Source organism: Cibotium barometz, chromosome 1 (genome assembly GCF_041138505.1).
Source record: "Cibotium barometz isolate CiBa-2024 chromosome 1, ASM4113850v1, whole genome shotgun sequence".
Taxonomy (NCBI): domain Eukaryota; kingdom Viridiplantae; phylum Streptophyta; class Polypodiopsida; order Cyatheales; family Cibotiaceae; genus Cibotium; species Cibotium barometz.
Genome location: NC_141046.1, coordinates 28,194,524 through 28,212,969, shown reverse-complemented (window position 1 = coordinate 28,212,969; position 18,446 = coordinate 28,194,524). Strand labels below are relative to the sequence as shown.

The window sequence follows — 18,446 nt, the reverse complement described above, 5'->3', positions numbered from 1 at the left end:
ATACATTTTTAAAAAAAAAAAGAAAAGAAAAACAAAAAATAGTAAAAAGAGCAAGAGCACAAAAACAAGAGAAATATCCGTATACAATCAAGAACTAGATTGTCCTGTCATAAACCTACTGATGCTATATCTGTGTTTGCAGATATGGCAGATGCCCGATCATCATACACTTCATCCACTCCTACCTTTGGTGAGAGGTATCACCTGTACCTTTCTCAGATATTCCACATGTGCTATCCTGTAATTGAAACTGAACGGGATCATATTGATGTACTAGCCAGAGAGGAAAATATTGAGGAATTAGAATGGCTAATTCGCCTATTGACCATGACTGACCCCTACTCCGTAGAGGACATATCCCCGATAGCCCAATGCTTTCCTTTTCCACAAGATGACTATCCTCGCATGGTTACATTTTTGATGAGTTTATGTGGATGGAAAAATGAAAAGGAAATATCTGACAATGATGAATGGACGGATGAAACTCATGGCACTACTGAGGTTGACTTTATTTGTTTGGATGATGCGGATAGAGGCTTAGCCTTAGGGCTAGAGCCAGGACTCTACAACATCCTCTTACCGTATCCTCAGTAGTAGTGTGGTGACTGGTAGGTAGGTTAGCGTTTTCAAGTTTTTTCTAGTTTAGATTCCTTAAACAAGTCTTGAAATTTTCACACTGATGTGCCTCTCGAGGTATAGTGCTTGTTAGTTGATTGTACAGGTTGAAAAGTTTGAGGTGGGTTCGCTTTCAAGTCTTGAGACTGCCGCAACGTTCATCAAAATATATCTACATCAAATTGCAAGCTGTCTCGTCAAATCAAGGAGATCTCCAATTACAGGTGTAATTCTTCCATACCCACTCTCTTTCGTTTTTACTGTTCAATTAATTGCATAAACTATAATGCATGACCACATGGAAATTGTCAATGTACTACTTAGTTTTTGAAGTTGCTTGCATGCTAGTGTAAAACATTAATGAGCTTAACTTTATTGGAAATATTCCTAGGCAGCATGATGTCTTTAGTTAACCTTGGAATACGATTGTCTTAGGTCTAGGGTCAAACCATCTTAATGTTTGACACTTGGCCATGTGTGTGTTGACCTCTAGGACATAGCTATTACCCCTTTGTCGAAAGGATGCAAGACAAATAATAGTTCAGGAGCAAAGATCAAAAGAAATAGATTTTTTAAAAAAAGCCTACAATAAATGGCAATACAAGTCTTAATGTGCTTTAATGTTGGCCTATCGCCTTATTGATACTTGGTAGGCGAGGAGTATTCTACTCCAGACCGATGCCTTGGTTGGTAGAGGGTAGCCTTGCCTAAAGTGAGCTAATAGATTCCTGGATAATGCCTTGTGTTAAACATGGTACCAGGATCGATGTTAGTTTTGCCTTAAGAAGGTCGCCATTGTGTGTAAAAATTGTCACGTGCATTAAAAAAAAAAAGAGGCAAAAGGCTCCTGTAACTCTGATGTTTCTTGTGTCCCTGGATGCGTGGTATTAACTTGTTCTTAGAGTAGACACAATGTGGTCATCTGTTTATTTATTAAGCTTGGTTATTTTCCGTGACTTAGGCCAGTTATAAACCTTGATTAACCTTTAACACCTTGCTAACTCTTGAATTCCTTTCAATAATTTTAAACTCCTATTAATTTGCTACACTAGCTCACTCATGTGACCCTTAAACTAAGTTCTCCTAGCAACATCCATTGTGGTCTAACATGCTTGAATTTATACACTTTATATCTTTTGAATTCCAGCATACCTTCACTCTACTTCCCTGTTTTGCAGACGGTCTACCACAACACCCTCTCGAGCTTACCATACCATAGCTTCCGAGGACGAATCTACATCAGGAAGGGGGGCATGTTAACCCATGGCGGACATGGCGACGTACTATATTTTACGTCATTAATTTAAATATTCTGAGCCATGGCCGGGCTTGTTGGCACCATATGTTAAGGATGAAGGGATTGGGTGATCGCCGATGAGAGGCGCACCTTGGATATCAGTAGGATAAGGGTTAGGGTCGGCCGGCCATGTATGGGCGCCCAAGTGTGAACGGCCAAGTCACCTATATGAGTCAAATGTAACCCTAAAATCCTCATTCTCATGTGTTGTGAATACAAGAGTGCTCTTGCCTTATCTCCTTGGTTTCCTTCTCCTGCGTGTGTGTGTGTGAGAGAGAGAGAGAGAGAGAGTGAGAGGGCGATCGAGCGCACTGTGTAGCGGCACGGCGACAGCGGTAGAGCGACGACGGCGGCTCCTCCTTCACAGCTGCGACACGGGAATCCTTCAAGGCGGCGGTTGAGCGGTGAGTGACACACCCTTTGGCATTCTGTTTGAGCTTCCTTCCCTGGTTGTATGCTTGTAGCCATTCGTGGCTCGCATATGGTGTCTGGCAAGTCCCCAGCTACGACCTGTGCGGCAAAAGCGCACAACCCTCAAGTTTTGATCTCTATGTTGTGCAAAGTTGTCCCAATCCACTTGAATTTTGTGAGCAGATACAGCATATGCTCTTGCTAAAATAGTGCCTACCTCGTGTTAATGACCAATTGGGTTTCGTATATCATGTTGTATACTTACAATGAATTCCTCAAACAAACCTCCCTCGAGACCGCTGATATGATAGCCATGGTAGCTAGCCTTGTCATTGGTGCCCTAGGTATCAAGCATCCATTTCTTGAACGCGGATACAATTCGAGCCTAGCTCTAAGGAAAAATTTCCATCCATGCTTAACACATGTTAGAATTAAAAGGATTTTTTGTGCCTTACACTTTCCCTTTCCCTTTGTTACAGATTTTCTAGTGGTAGAGGTGATCGATTTCTTGGTGCAAGAGGTCATTGATTTCCTAATGGGAGAGGTGATCAATTTCCTCGTGTGGGGGAGAGGGGATCGATCCCAAGCTTTGATGTGGATTTATTTGGAGACATGTTGGGCTTCTATTTACAAAGTTAGAGTATATTCCTATGAAACAGAGCAAAAGAAGAAGAGGAAGAAGAAGAAGAGAGAGAAAGAGAGAGAGAGAGAGAGAGAGAGAGAGCACAGAGTATCACACACTCACATGTCTGCTTGTTCTTTTTCTACGTAGCTTCAGATCAAAGGCTCTCTAGCAAAGAAAGTACCAAAAGGATTGTCAATACAATGAAATTTTGAAAAGTGAACTAGTGCGCGTATATGAGAATCTATAATGTGATAGTTCGCATGCATTAATTCATCATTTACCTAACCTGAAACATACTTATAGTATAGTACTACATTTTTGCCAAAAGTGCATACACTGTATTAAATAAAATTTTGAAAAGCAGAAAAATCTAATGTGATAGTTTGCATGCATTAGTTCATCATTTACCTAACCTAAAACGTACTAATAATATAGTACTACATTTTTGCCACAAGTATCATGCTTTAACTCATTTCAAGATTCCTAACATCTCAAACCAACAACACTTCACAAACTATCATACATGAGTGACATGAACCTAAGCTTAGTTGTTTATAAGGGGATCTTGTTAGATGTACTTTTGTTGACATCATTCACAATGATTCTTCTTGATCTCAAGTGAATTAATTGGGTTGGTTCAAGAACCCATATACTCAAAAAACTCAAAGATTGAACCTATTCTATTCTGAATTAATGAACCTATCTAACTCAAAAAAACTCAATTGCATCAAGTAGGACTTCCCTGTTATGCTTTCGATTTGATCTCACTGCGTCCGGATTTGTTTGTGCAAACGTGGTGTAATTTCGTATTTTTCTAACTAGTTATTAATTGGAAGCAAGTTGGATGGCGATGAATTATGATTGGTCTAAACCTTCAACCTCGTTCAACACAGCGAATGAAGGCTGAAAGAAGGTTCAAGGTTGAGCTATCCTACTAAAAATTAATGAACCTATCTAACTCAAAAAATCAATTGCATCAAGTAGGATAGGTTCAGGATCAAACCTATCATGCTCAAAAACTTGAGCATTCTCAAGCTCTGAAAATGTGCCCCAAAACTCAAAAATATATGTCTAAGTTTTTAGTTTTCTACAATTGTATGTGTATAATATAATTTTTCTACGTAGGATTATAAATATTCTATATGGTATTATATACGACATATATGGTTTATACGTACAATTGCAAATGTAACATATTTTTCAAATTGTATGGTTATACAATATGGTTTATATGACATAAAATAAAATGTACATGCCAATTTTTATGGCTTCGCACACGTATTGTATCGATCAAAATGTACAAGATGATATTAAAAGTACGACATATAATATAATGTGATATTATACAGTGTACCAATCAAAATGTACAAGATGATATGAGAAGTATGACGTATCAAATGAAACATACACATATAAGACAAAGTTCAAACTATTTGACTGACAATCAAGTTGTATGATATATTTTTAAAATGTATAATGTTTTTTTCATTTCATTTACCATGTATCAAATTTTCATTTGTCTGTGGTGGATAATGTTATCATTTTTTTTCATGTACAAAATGATAATATACAACGTACAATGCAAACAATGTGTACATTTTGTAGGTTTCAAATTTTTGAGATGTTCTTGCAAATTTTGAGTTTTTGAGTTGTTACCTAGGTTTCAATGAATGAATCAAGTATGAGTGCACCTAATTTTTCTATCAATTGAAATTATTAAGCTCAAATTTTATGGATTTTAATTTTTTTTTAATAAAATAAATGCTTAAAATAAATAGGATACAATAAATTACACCAAATTGGAAGCTATGTTGTGCACAAAAACCCATTGACAAGGTTTTCCCAAAGTGTTCCATGGTCCTCAACTTTCAATGCAAAATAAAGTAACAATAAACAAATCTTTTCAACCTAACACCATGTTCAAAGAACACAAGCAAGAAAACACATCTCAAGTGTACTAAGCTAGCAAATAAAAAGAGGGAAGGTAGCAAGACATCCCCCTAGCAATGGCATCAAAGATGTTACTTCCTACCGCAACCTAACTAGTATAAGTGCAAAATTCTCATTTGGAACTTATCTATTACCCACACCAAGTCGTGCCCCTAGGTGGTGCCTTTATTTGGTCATTCACTCTCCTAGTTCGCTCCACGAGTGTCACTAACTGTGGTTGCTCTAACATACGAGAGATGATCTATTCTCTCACTCCCTCTCTCACACACACAAGAAAAAAAAGAGGAGGCAAAACACACAATAGGCAAGACTGTCTCAAGCTCACTCTCTTTCTCATGCACAGGAGTTAGTCAAGAGTCATTTCTATTATGTTTAAGAATGTATTTTCATACAAGCAAAAAGTCACTTATATTGTTACATGGACTCAAAAAGAATGTATCTCCATACACGCAAAAAGTAACTTATATTGTTACATGGACTCAAAAGATTGACACTTGGCTAAGTTATTGGCTAACCCATTACATAAAAAAGTATTAGCTTACAATGGGAGACAAAATAGTGTTAACATATGTTATGCCACCATATGGGTGAACGTACTTGTTGCAATTGAAAAAGAGTGTCATGCTACCCAAGTGAAGAAAAGAGAATCGTTGAGCTTTAAGGAATTCAGCACAAGGTTGAAGACCACCATGTTGGAGAAGATGACTTTGACCTTCATGCTAATTGTTCACTATGTTGGGTTCAAGGGTTGAAAGAGCTTGTTATGTGGTGGCATGAGCAAATTTTAATTCAATCAATTGTCATTATTTATGCGGCTATGTCATCCCCTTTTTTGCTATCAATCAAAAGCCTGAACAATTCTTGGTCATCATTATTCCTTTTGTCAACTTCCTTATTTCCAAGCTTTGAGGAGCCAAAGTCGAATTTCAAACTCGGCCATATAACACTCTGGATCCTGTAGGCAATATGCACCCACAACGTTTTTTTTTCCACTTAAATTAAATAGATTGTAATATGCTTTGAAATAAATCAAATTTGCATACACAACCTTCATTGGATCACTTTAGTAAGAGATCTAATGCAATCTTGCTTTCTTAGTATATTGGACACGTCTTTTAATCATATGCATGCACGTTAACTCTTGCAATTCGGCTTTGTAGGGCAGACTGTAGCTCATTTGTGCTTTGGAGCTACCGGATGATCTCATTTCTGAGCTTCATCGGCTTTGAGCAGCTTCTTGTCTCTCTTCATGGCCGGGGCTGTGTGGTGCGTGGGCTGTGGATGGGGGGATTGGGAGCCTGAGTCTTGAGGAGGAGGAGATGAAGCGTCGAAGAGAGCTGAAGGTTCCAAGAGGCCTAATTACGCTTGACATGGCATGCCTTTATTGCGCATCAACGAACCATTTTCATTTATTTTCACTTACATTATGGTTATTAAGGTTATATGAGAGAGAGAGAGAGAGAGACACACACACACACACACACAGAGAGAGACTGTGTGTGTGTGTGTGTGTGTGTAACGGGAGAGAAAGAGAGGGGTTTCTTTCTTGACATTCAACTGGGGATATTCTTGCATCAAAGCGACCACAAAAATCACGTATTACTAAAGATTCAATACAATCCACCACCAATGCCAACTTTTTGAGTGATGTTTGTTGATGGCTGAAGGTTCATCCAAAGGTGATTCTATCCTGCAAAAGTTCATTTATCTAGAGACACTATAATGTTGACATGTTTGCGAAACCCACATGATTGATCATGTTGCTCTTTAAAAATTAGAGGTCAGACTATTTCCAGCCTGTTTCATCAAGTCGCAACACCCTTTTAGGAGAAAATCATGTTCAGATACACTCCCAAGACCGAGGAGATTGCAAACCAAGGTGAGCATGCATGGGAGAGTTCCATTTGAAAGGCTGGAACCTGAAACTGCCCTGATGTTGCCGGATTTACTGCAGGGAATTTCTATTGTATGGTGGCATTTCCATGCCCTTTCTAAGTAGAAAAAACCACCATAAAATTAGAGATGGCAAATCATACTCTGCCTGACTACCTCAGAGTGCTGAACTCTTCCCTCTAAGAAACAATGATACATTTTTTAGCTTTGCAAAAGCTTGACCAGGAAAATTACATACTAATTGAGCGCCATGTCCACAAAGGGGTTCCGCCGGGGCTGCAGTTTGCTGCTCACCATCTTGGGGGTTTTAGCAGCCTGCATGGTTGCAAAAAATCCATATGAACATTTGCTTTCTAGGCTATAGAAGGTATTGATATGCATAATGCAAGGACGAGAGTTGCCAGCTAAGATAAACATGGACACTACTCAGAAAAGGTTAAGCATGTTCGAGTGTTGGCTCAGCCCAAGCATTTTCTCTCCGATCCCACAAATCATGTGAGTTCACATATAAAAGCAGAACCATGATAACAAGGACACCAAGAATTCAAGCTAAGCTCCCAATAAAGGGAATACCGGAAGTTACAAAACGGCCTTTAGGAAGAACATCCAAGCTGATCTCCAAACGGTGAGAAAAGGTTTAAGTACAAAACAGTCTTTCCGGCTACTGAGACTTTTACATAGGGAGAACATAGTAGAGTACGATTGGCAATCACTTGAACCTATCAACCTACTTTGATTCCTAACAATGACTATAATTTACAGGACATGCAACTTGGAGAAGTTGAGAAACTTACTCGCTTTCCTTTCCTCTTAAACCTTCCTCGGACCCTGTTCTTGGGTGACTTCAACTTGTAGATACGGACCATCCAGTGATGGGTTGTAAAGACCTGGAAACAGTTGAGATCATTAAGAACTGCAAAAAGAACTGAGTCTACCATAACTGACACCAAACCTGCGGCAGATGCATCTGCAACTGCCAGCAGCACAAACCTCTTCAAAGTGTGTCAACTTGAAACTCTTCTTCCCAATCTCCGTCTTCCGTACACGATCAAAACCTTTCCCATCTGTGGATGACTCAGCAAACCTAATACCATGTAAAAACAGAGGATCCAGACTCATCCATAGTCATGTTTCATCTAAAGCTATCATAGAAGAGAATCTTTTGCAATACAACAAAATCTTACCGGTAGTATGAAAGCTTGTACATCAGACAGTTCAACATAGTTGGTGTGGCCTGTGCATCGATTCTGTATGTGCCATCTCTCTGCAAAACACGATCAAACTCTCAACAAGACTTGAGGAATAGAACTACTGCATAAATCGAACACAGTTAAGATGAGGATGGTTAGGGTCATTACCAAGTAATCCGGCTCTTTTATGTGGGGGAACACCCCCCCTCCAATCCGCACCATCCATAAAAACTTATTTATATCATCGCTTGGATAGCCAACTAATCCTGGAGAAAAAAATACCAAGATTTTATAAGGCAAAGAAGGGGTGAGATGCAACAATCTAAGAAAGACTTATACAATTTAACACTACATTTACGTACCTCCAAATACTACAAAGACATATTTCACATCGAGAGACTGGAAAATTTCCCATGCTTGTTTCTCTGGGGAAGACATGGCTGTGCCCACTGTTGCGATATGGGTGTTATTCCAGGTATTATTGTCAACAATTACTGTTCTGTTCGCCATTGCTGTCGTCTGGTACCCGTAATCCCACCACGAAGCTACCTGCACTGTCAAATATAAATTAGAAAAGCTGTACACAGTGGAGACTTCAATAATCAGTTTGTTGGGTAAAGGGCTCTCTCTCTCTCTCTCTCTCTCATATGCCTTCAAGGCATTCCGCGGAAGTTAATATGACTTTCTTTCTTTCTTTCTTTCTTTCTCTCTCTCTCTCTCTCTCTCTCACACCCACACACACATAGCATGACAATGTGGGATCTATGGGACAACGAAAAAGGCCACAGAAAAGCTAAATATCGAAGTTTGAATTGCAATGGCACTTCATGATCAGATCCTGGAAACTTAAGTGAAACTTACATAGACAGAGTTAATACAGAGAGAGGACTACCAATTGTGATAGGGTATAGCTGCATGTGTAGTAGCTGTGCTTTTCCGATCACACCTCTTGAAGATTCTCTCTATTGTGAAGGACACAAATGTGCAATACCTGTGTGGGTGATCAAGACCAAAGGACTTCAACAAGTTTGATTGCTGCATGCTACTTCCCTCACAATGGGTCACCATACACCAGTAAGGAGATTCGAGAGGGAGAGTGTATGAGGATATTGTTATGATTCGGGTTCAATAGGTGTAAATACCCTCTTAGGTGTGAACACCCCCTAATTGTGGATACAATGAGTGTGCCACGTTTCATCAGTTCAGTGTATGTGTGTGTGTGTGATTTCTATGGGTCAAAAGATAAGGCTTCAAGCCTACAAAGGCATGTACTTGGTGAAGGTTCAACACATCAATCACATCATCATTGAGTGGTGCAACCATAGTTGCCAAGAAACGCGTTTCTTCCATGAAAGATCTTGGGGAAACGTTTCGTGTTTGAAACTCACGTTTCTTTGAAGGCTTTTTCTAAAACTCTTTTTTTGTTCTCATTTTTCATTGATGTAGCCTCTTTGACTTGAGAGCCTTGACTCTTCATTTATGGCTCTAGTGACTACTCTCCTTTTTTTCATCTATGAATCATTTCATGAACATGTGTTTTTGTCTTATGAAGATGTGTTTGAATGTTCATGTCATGATTTCTACCCATAAATCGCAGGGCATAATATTGCTTGTGTAGCTGTGATTTATTCAGTTCAAGTTTGAAGATGGTCATGACTGCTCTTGCAGCTCATCTACAACTCATCTGATGTGTTAATTTGACATCTTGTGCAATGTGCATCAATATTTAGATGACTACCATGAGTTTATAACTTGAACTTTCTTATAAGGTTAATTTGGGCATGTTTCTGGATTCATCTAGGTATATATATATATATATATATATATATTTAGAGTCTATGTATAGAGATATATGTTTATCTTTGAGTTTTTTACGAAACCTCTCCGACGGCATTTCATGCATGGACCAAAACCTCTTGAAACCTTTGAAACCCGTTTCGAAACTCCATGCCTACCATGGGTGCAACCTAGCTCTCACTCTCTCTCTCTCTCTTCAAAGGACCATAAGTTTAATAAAACATATTAAACTTATGGTCCTTTGAAGAGAGAGAGAAAAGAAAGTTATATTAAACATCTTCATAAGGTCTATGAGACATAAGGGAAAATTATGTGTTACAAAAAACTGGTAAAAAGACGAAAAAGACAAAATAATGCTGCTTAGTTAAAGGCTTTGGGCCTTGGGGCATGTGTACATCATGTAGCTGGTGTGTCCATGCCATCCACATCTACATCTATGAGGTGAGACACATCCACTCATAGGGAGAGGCAGATCCGATACCACTCAAGTATGTCCCGAACCTGGAGCTGTTGTGTCCAGGGTCTGCACCTGGGTGAGCATGCGCCGTGGACATCGGGCTCATCAAATCTGGCATGCTCTCTCAATGGTGACCCCTCGCTAATGGGTGCTCTAGGTAAGGCGTTGGCGGGTCTGCCTGATTTGGGATGAATCCTGCTCATGGGTATGACGTCTGGTCACCTCGGGGGTTGTCTGGGCAAAAAACTGTGAGGACTCTCGGTGATGTGTCCTGAATAGTCTCTCTCTGTGGCGACGCATCTCCAACAGAAATAGGCCTAGGCAACGCTGATCCTCATAATCCATCACCCTAGAGAGTGGGCCAAATCCTCCCTGAATAGGCAATGGTATCGGCCCCAAATCTCATGAGGCATCTGCAGATATAGTGCTCCTTTGTCTCTACCTCCCCAAAGGTACACATCTGACAAATCCTCTGCTCTTGTATGCACTCGTATCTCCCTGTCTCTATCCTCAGCAAGTGGGATGAGACTCAGATCCAGCCAATCGCCATCCTCATGGCATGTGACATGTGACATGTGGCCGTTGTATGAATCCATTTGGTGTGAGCTTGAGAAAATGCTCACTGTAGAACCGAGATTTGGTGGGAAGCTCCTGAGGGTCTAGCCATGTACAGTGAGACAGATGGCAAAGCCGTAGAGTGAGAACTAGATTGCACAACTTGATGATTTGACTGATGTGTTGAACCTTAACCAAGTACATGCTTTTGTAGGCTTGAAGCCTTATCTTTTGACACAGAGAAATCACACACACACACACACACAGAACCGAGACGATGCATGGCACACTTATCCTATCCTCAATTGTGCCTAGTCCTCTTCCTACTAGAGCTTCATCGCCACAGAGACTCACTGATTAGGGAGTTGAGACCTCGAGAGAGACATCCATCCCAGCCCCAGGTGACCATCACTCGGTTCTTACGACCGTGAGAGGACGCCACACCAGTCATGGATGACATACCCCCAGCCTCATCGAGAGAGACATTCTCGAGTGCCCGACTTCCCGTCAAACCCCACTCTGGTATGACTCTAGATCCGGCCATGGCACTTAAGTGAGCCCGACGTCCCAAGCTCCCTGGACCTCACCAGCAACACAGACATCAGCCCCAGCTTGAGGAGATCTTGGAGAGGCACAGAGCCACCTTCCCACGCCCAACGGATCTGCAGAGCCTTCTACAGGCTACCCCCATGCTTTCTATCCTTGATGGCCCCCTCCTCCTACCGGGGGGTAGCTCCATAGACTGCATGATGATGATTGTCCCATTTTGTAACATATGGCTCGGATTTGACATTCCTAGCTCATAGCTCATCTTTGTTTTCTTTTGTACCATGATGAGATTACATGGACACTATTGTATCACTTTTGGTCTCACAGACCCATTGGGTCTTTTCAAGACGTTTAATATAACTCTCTCTCTCTCTCTCTCTCTCTCTCTCTCTCTCTCGTAATAGAAGATATATTACCAAAATTACTTTACAAATGGCCACATGGCTGCCATGTGATGTACTAGCTTTCCCTCACTAATTCCTCCGAACTACAGGTGTAGCTCGTAGTACCCTCATCCAATATATAGCCGTGTCATTCTCCACCAAATGAGCTAATCGCAAGAAAGAGACTTGCCACAATGGTAGCCCTTTTATACAACCTATGTGAGCTGTAATACCCGCTTTTGCATCAAATATGAAGGCATTCCCAGTTAATCGGATATGCCACACAAACATGTCCACTTGAAAAAATGAAAAAAAACTGAATGTTCTGGGTTATCTAGCCTATTCAGAATCCTGCCAAAAATCCAGTCTTTAACCTTTACGGGCGGGCCTATCTATCAACGGAGTCCAAACGTGTGAAAGAAAATCCCACGCCTTCTTTGCCACCAAACATGAAATGAAAAGATGCGGACATGTTTCCAAGCATGTAGAACAAAACACACAATTACCAGAAGCAATCTGCCGCGTTCGCAACTGGTCCCCCAATGGTAGACCTCCAACTAGCATGTGCCATAGGAGCACCTTCCCTTGATATGGAATCATAGATCACCAACCCTGTAAGATTACTTCCTTCCACCAGGCCCTACTCTTCCTGATATTTTATACCCTATTAGCCTTCTCAGTGATCTAGCGCTTATCTTCCACCATCATATGGTACACTTGATTTATTGTACACGAGACAATGTCCTCAGGCTTTCTAAATGCCCAAACTAACCAAGGTTGCTAATCCTCTAACTGAGGAATATCACCAAACAGTGTAAGTGCTGCTCTCACCTTCTCCCATAACTGCACATATCCGCATGGAACCTGAAAATATTGACGGATTTTCCGAAAAGACAATAAGCGACCTCCACGTGACAACAAAGCATCCAAAATTCTCACTAGTCCCAATTGAGCCATTCTATTGAAATTTGGCCGCTCAACAATTTTGTCAGGCCACTCCAGAATTTGTGAAGTAGCCAACACCTCACCTACCATAGAATTCAACTACAACCGTTGATCTGAAGGCTTCCATTTAGTGTGTGCCAACACCTCCTTCCATGAGATCATCAAATGAGAAAGGAGAGGTGAAGCTACCACTCGAACCTATTGGGAACCATTCACTACATCCCACCATCAATCTTGGTATTACCATGCACAAGTGCGACCCCCTCTATAAGGACCTTAGCTATTACCACCCATGGCTCTTGAGATACACACGTATCTTGCAATAAAGGCCATCTCCTAGCGAGAAATCCACGTCTATCGTGGCTTATTTCTTGCTCTTTTCCATAGCAGAGCAGACAGTGTGAGGTGTATGACTATGATGACATGGAGATCCTCCACCCTGTGGATCCACAGGAGATAGGGGCTAGTCGGGCATCAGAGGACACTGGACCAGACAGAGGACATTATGGGGACCACTTACTAGAGTTGGGAGCCAGGCATCGTCTCATTATTTATAACGGGATGCTACAGTGGCCGGGATCAGGAGGGCTAACATGCTTCCCACATGGGGGTCATACACGGACCGGAGACACAGTGGTAGACTACATTATGGGGTCTTTGGAGGCATCACAGCTTGTCACCTCATTCTCCATCCCACCTCGTCCTATTGGGGCAGATCATACATACTTGGCATTTTCACTAGCCGGATCACCAGTATCACCAGCCCCCCACATACCGACGCCACACACTACCATCTATTTCACACATGACATGGCAGACATATACACTGGCAAAGTAGAGGATGGGCTCCTATTCATGGATCCCCTGGTACCTATGGATACCATTACAGCCCAGCTGGCATCCCTCCTACACACGGCTGCATTACAGAGCTTCCCACATACACAGCCTCTTCCACCGAAGATGTTGTACTACAGAGATCACTTCATGAGTATCACTGATGATGCATTTATAGAGAGGCCTAGATACATGGAGGGCTTTTTACCACACGGCTCCCGAGTAGCTATTGGTCAGCTTAGAGTCTCATCACATCGATTGGAGATCGAGACTGGCAGAGCAGCACAGATCCCCCGAGAGGAGAGGGTATGCAGATTGTGCAGAGAGGAGGTGGAGAGTGAGGAGCATTATGTACGCAGATGCAGAGCATATACAGCCATCAGAGAGAGATATCTCATTTTATTTAGAGAGCCACCTTCCCTACACCAGCTCTTTGAGGCAGCAAACCAGCACATACTGGGGAGATTCATTCTAGACATAGAGCGTCACAAGAGACATCATTACAGGCTCAGACAGCTCCAGAGGGGGGACGACAGACACAGATTACTACATTTTTTCAGAGATCCACCCCACTCCCAGCCCCTACACAACAGGGAATTACTCTCCAGAGAGCAGAGACACTCAGAGCCCGCAGAGCCCGCAGGATACAGAGGACACCTGGCTTTCCGACACCACGCCTATACCAAAGAGAGATGACAGAGATCACAGCTCAGTTTCACAGAGAGGGTGTGGAGCGACTGGCTCGCTTCAGAGCAGACCCAGGCATGTTCTTCAGGGAGCTGTGGACACCCCCTTCATTGATGTATACCATTTTATACCCCCAGTATGATACAGGATGGAGCTAGCTAGGTTGCATATCATGATTGTATACTCCATGCATATAGCTTTGCATTCTCCTAGTAGTAGAGCTCCATCCCCTCCCCCACTCATTGTACTTATTGCACACCCAGATTCAGCTTTTTAGTTCAGTACTCTTTCATTTTGTTGGGACACTGATTTGTCTCATAGGCTGAGTTCGGTCTTTTGGAAGACGTTAATAAAATCTCTCTCTCTCTCTCTCTCTCTCTCTCTCTCTCTCTCTCTCTCTATATATATATATATATGTGTGTGTGTGTGTGTGTGTGTGTGTGTGTGTGTGTGTGTGTGTGTGTGTACACGCGCGCGCACACACACACACACACACACATATATACATACATATGTATATATATATGTGTGTGTGTGTGTGTGTGTGTGTGTGTGTACACATATACATACATACATATAATATATATATATATACCTAGATGAATCGACGAACATGCCCAAATTCACCTTGGAAGAAAGTGCAATTTATAACCTTATGGTAGTCATCCACAAGACAATAACCCATCAACTCCATCATGCATAGTATGGACTAAATACTACAACATCCCTACTAACGACATTAGTGTGTACGTGTATATATACACACACACACACTTTTTTTTTTTGGTAATGTCTAGTGCAGTATATTTATATGTTCACAAATTTACAAAGATGGGAGATCTCCATAAAGGAGAGGAACCCAAATGTCAAAAACATAAACAGAAGAGCTCTATGCAAGAAGCATCCATATCACCCTCATGGCAGGCATCATATAAGGATTGCTGCAATGAGGCTCTGAAGAATTCATATGACTGTTGATTCAGCCTACCCAAGTATGCCATGTTGTGCTCACTCCAAATTGTCCAAAGAGCCCAATATCTCACCCAAAAAAGAAATAGTGAGTATCGGGACAAAGACTGCAATAATCTGCCAAAAAGCCAAAAATGTTTCCCAAAATCTGTGACTCGGGAATCGGAGCCGAAGATAGCCTGAAATTCTGCTGAGGAGGGTCCTGGAACAAGGACATTGCCACAGCAGATGAAGAAAGGTCTCTGAGGGAGCTGAACATCTTAGACATGTGGATGGTGCAATGTGACGTTTGGCAAGTGTGACCCCAACTGATAATGTGCCTATCAAACATCTCCAAAGAAAGAGTCTTTGCTTCAGTGGCATTTTACACTTCCATAACATGCGGAGATTCTTCCGCCACCAAGAGAGAGGCTTTCTCATATGCCACAGAATTGGCATGTTGCTGAATCCATGGGGGAGGCTGAAAAAGCCTGTAAGCTTTGATGGAGGTCAAGGCTGGAAGGGGAACAGGATGAGTGCTTGCAGTAGATGAGCACAATTGCCAATCCATGAGCCTGTCTATGTCAGCCATAGTTGGAATAGGTAAAAAAGGAAGCAATATATCAGCAATTTTCTTCCATATTGGCCTATGATGCATTCCCAATGCATAGGTAGGAGTGGCCCGAGGAAAGGATAAGACATATCCTCGATCATCCACCACATCATGTATGTACCTAATTCCCAGTTTCATAAGATTGTATGCCCGAACAGGTTCCTCCAAGGCAAGTGGAGTGTCAAAAATGGCACTCCAATGAATACTTTCCTTCCTCATGGAGTTCATCCCCAAGCAATTACGAGGAGCCCATTTGACCTTAGAGAGAACTTGTTTCTAGTCAAGTATTAAGGCAGTGGAAAAAGGACAGCCAGGTATCATGCCTTGAAATCTCCCAATAACAACCTCCCAATGATCCGTAATCCAATGACCATAAGCTGAAGTCCTCATGTTGACACACATGGACGCTAACATACAAGTCCATGGCTGTTGTTGGCAAAAGAAAGTGTGCAACATAGTAGCCTTCCTTGCAAGTACATGATATCTTATATTGAGAATATTGAGTCCACCATGCATCCTTGGGGAACACACCATTTCCATCTTCATCAGTCTCAAAGCTTTAACAGCAGATTTTGTCTTCCATAATATCTCCATAGCTTGAGACATAAAGGCTGAAATATCCCTGGAGGACCAATGCAATAAAGGCAAATAGAACTGAACATAAGACATCACTATGGATTGCACAATTCTGAGCCTGACATGAAGAGGCCAAGTAGATATCTTCCAGTATTCCAGCTTATGATGGAGTTTTTGGAAAATCCATTTTAGTTGCTGCTTTCTTGAGATATGCCATCCAATGGGATATCCCAAATGTCTGACCACATCTCTGGAATGCACCACCTGCCCCGGCCAAAGAATAGAATGCCAATCACATTCTTTCAGGGGTATTAATTTAGATTTATCAAAATTAATATGCAATCCAGCTGCCTGTCCATATAATGAGAGAGTGGCCATAAGCTTGCAAAGTTCCGTAGGAGAATTCTGTGGCATAAAGAAGGAATCATCTGCATATGCTTGTGCCAAGAAAGGTTTAGCCCCTGGGATTTTAAGACCAGTCATCTGTCCTGAGTCTGTTAGATGATCAAGATACATCAACAGAGGATGAGTGGCAATGGCATAGAAGAGAGCACTAAGAGGACAGCCCTGTCTAACCGATCGACCCAATATCCATGATCGAGACAAATGGCCCCCAAGAATGCATTGAGCAGTAGCGCCAGAGTATAGCCAATAAACAGCATTTGCCATCTTGGGACCAAAGCCCAGCTTTGTCATAATCTGAGAAATGAAATCCCATTGAACATTGTCAAATGCCTTAGCAATATCCACCTGCAATATCAGCACATCCTGACGAGAATACTTAGCATATTCAATTGCAGTCAAGGCATTGGATATATTGTCATGGATTTGTCTTCGCGGCAGAAACCCATACTGATAAGGGTGAAGACCTGCATGGAGTATCCCATGAAGCCTATGCACTAACATTTTGGCAATAAGTTTGTGAATTACCGGCATCAATGTAATAGGCCTCCAATCAAATATGTGATCACACAGATGGTTTTTGGGCACAAGCTTGACTATGCCATGTTTCCAAGAATGCAGCAACTGATTTTCTTGCCATGCCACATTGATCATTCTCAAGAGGACCTCTTTCAAATCATCCCAAAAAGAAATGTAGAATTCCACCGTAAGGCCATCCCAGCCAGGAGACTTATATTTACTGAGGTGGAACAATGCATTATCCAATTCTGTGTGAATAAAAGGCCTCTCCAAAGCAAGAGCATTATCCGGCTCAACTATTGCAGAAACGTATTGGAGTAACTCAGTCCATGCATCAATCACTTGATTAGATGGGAAAGGAGGAGCAGAGAACAATTTCTGAAAATAGTTGTGGCATTCATCTTGGAGATCCAAAAAAGAATGAGTCCAAGAACCATCCAACTTCCTAACCCTTAAGCATGAGTTTTTCTTTCGAGTAGCATGCAACCCCTGAAAGAATGCTTTTGATGAGCAGCCCTTGTCCATGAGGGGCTTCATTCTCGCCCTTATCTGCCATTTGTGCAATTTCCTCTAATCATTAGCAGAAAGTTTTGATTGAGCACGTGATAGGTAATCCTTTTCTGAATCCGTAAGTGACCTAGATTGAGAAAACTCAGTCAATTATTGCACTGTCTTTTTTGCCCCCCTAATCTCATTCCTCCATTCAGTCATATGCCACTTGCCATACTCCCTAATGACATTTTGCATGCAAGAGACAAAGCTGTCCCAAGCAAAATTCATGTCCTCCTGGGCATGCAATAGCAAAGGATGAATAGCAAATTTAATCATCGGCCGGAAATATATGTGCTAGAAGTATGCGCTGTTAACATGCAACAATCTACTCGGAAAAAGTGGCAAATCATCCAGAGGCATGCCAAGCTGTAAATTCATCCACAATGGAGCATGGTCTGACAATCCCAATGAGAAATCTATTAGTAGATGAGGGCTGAAATCTGCAAATTGTTGTGGATAAAACAGATACCAGCTATCTAGCCTTGCCCAATATGTGGTAAGTGCATTATGGTGAAAGGTATATCCAGGGACCGACCCTTGAAGAAGTAGCCATAAATCTTCAGCCTGCACAGAGAGAAGCATGCCATCCCATTTCTGCCTTTCCAAAGATAGCATATGAGACCGTGAAGTGGTGTTATCCCTAAGCAG

The 18,446-nt window shown here is 41.7% G+C and overlaps 1 protein-coding gene across 2 annotated transcripts in view; it reads right to left on the bottom strand.

Annotated features, from left to right (window-relative positions):
• Positions 1-6,481: 6,481 nt before the first annotated feature.
• The window catches only part of LOC147641827 (dolichyl-diphosphooligosaccharide--protein glycosyltransferase subunit STT3A-like), a 96,585-nt gene continuing 84,620 nt past the window's right edge, over positions 6,482-18,446 (bottom strand). The window contains exons 18-24 of one of the 2 annotated variants that reach the window (XM_086800074.1): positions 8,344-8,530; positions 8,150-8,247; positions 7,976-8,055; positions 7,782-7,875; positions 7,586-7,678; positions 7,030-7,106; positions 6,482-6,889 (exon numbers count right to left, since the gene is read on the bottom strand). In XM_086800074.1, the coding sequence (XP_086656200.1) occupies position 6,889; positions 7,030-7,106; positions 7,586-7,678; positions 7,782-7,875; positions 7,976-8,055; positions 8,150-8,247; positions 8,344-8,530 (630 nt within the window). In that variant the 3' untranslated portion in view covers positions 6,482-6,888. Of the gene's footprint in view, positions 6,890-7,029; positions 7,107-7,585; positions 7,679-7,781; positions 7,876-7,975; positions 8,056-8,149; positions 8,248-8,343; positions 8,531-18,446 lie in introns of those variants that run through there. The other variant, XR_015266178.1, reaches the window with a different exon arrangement.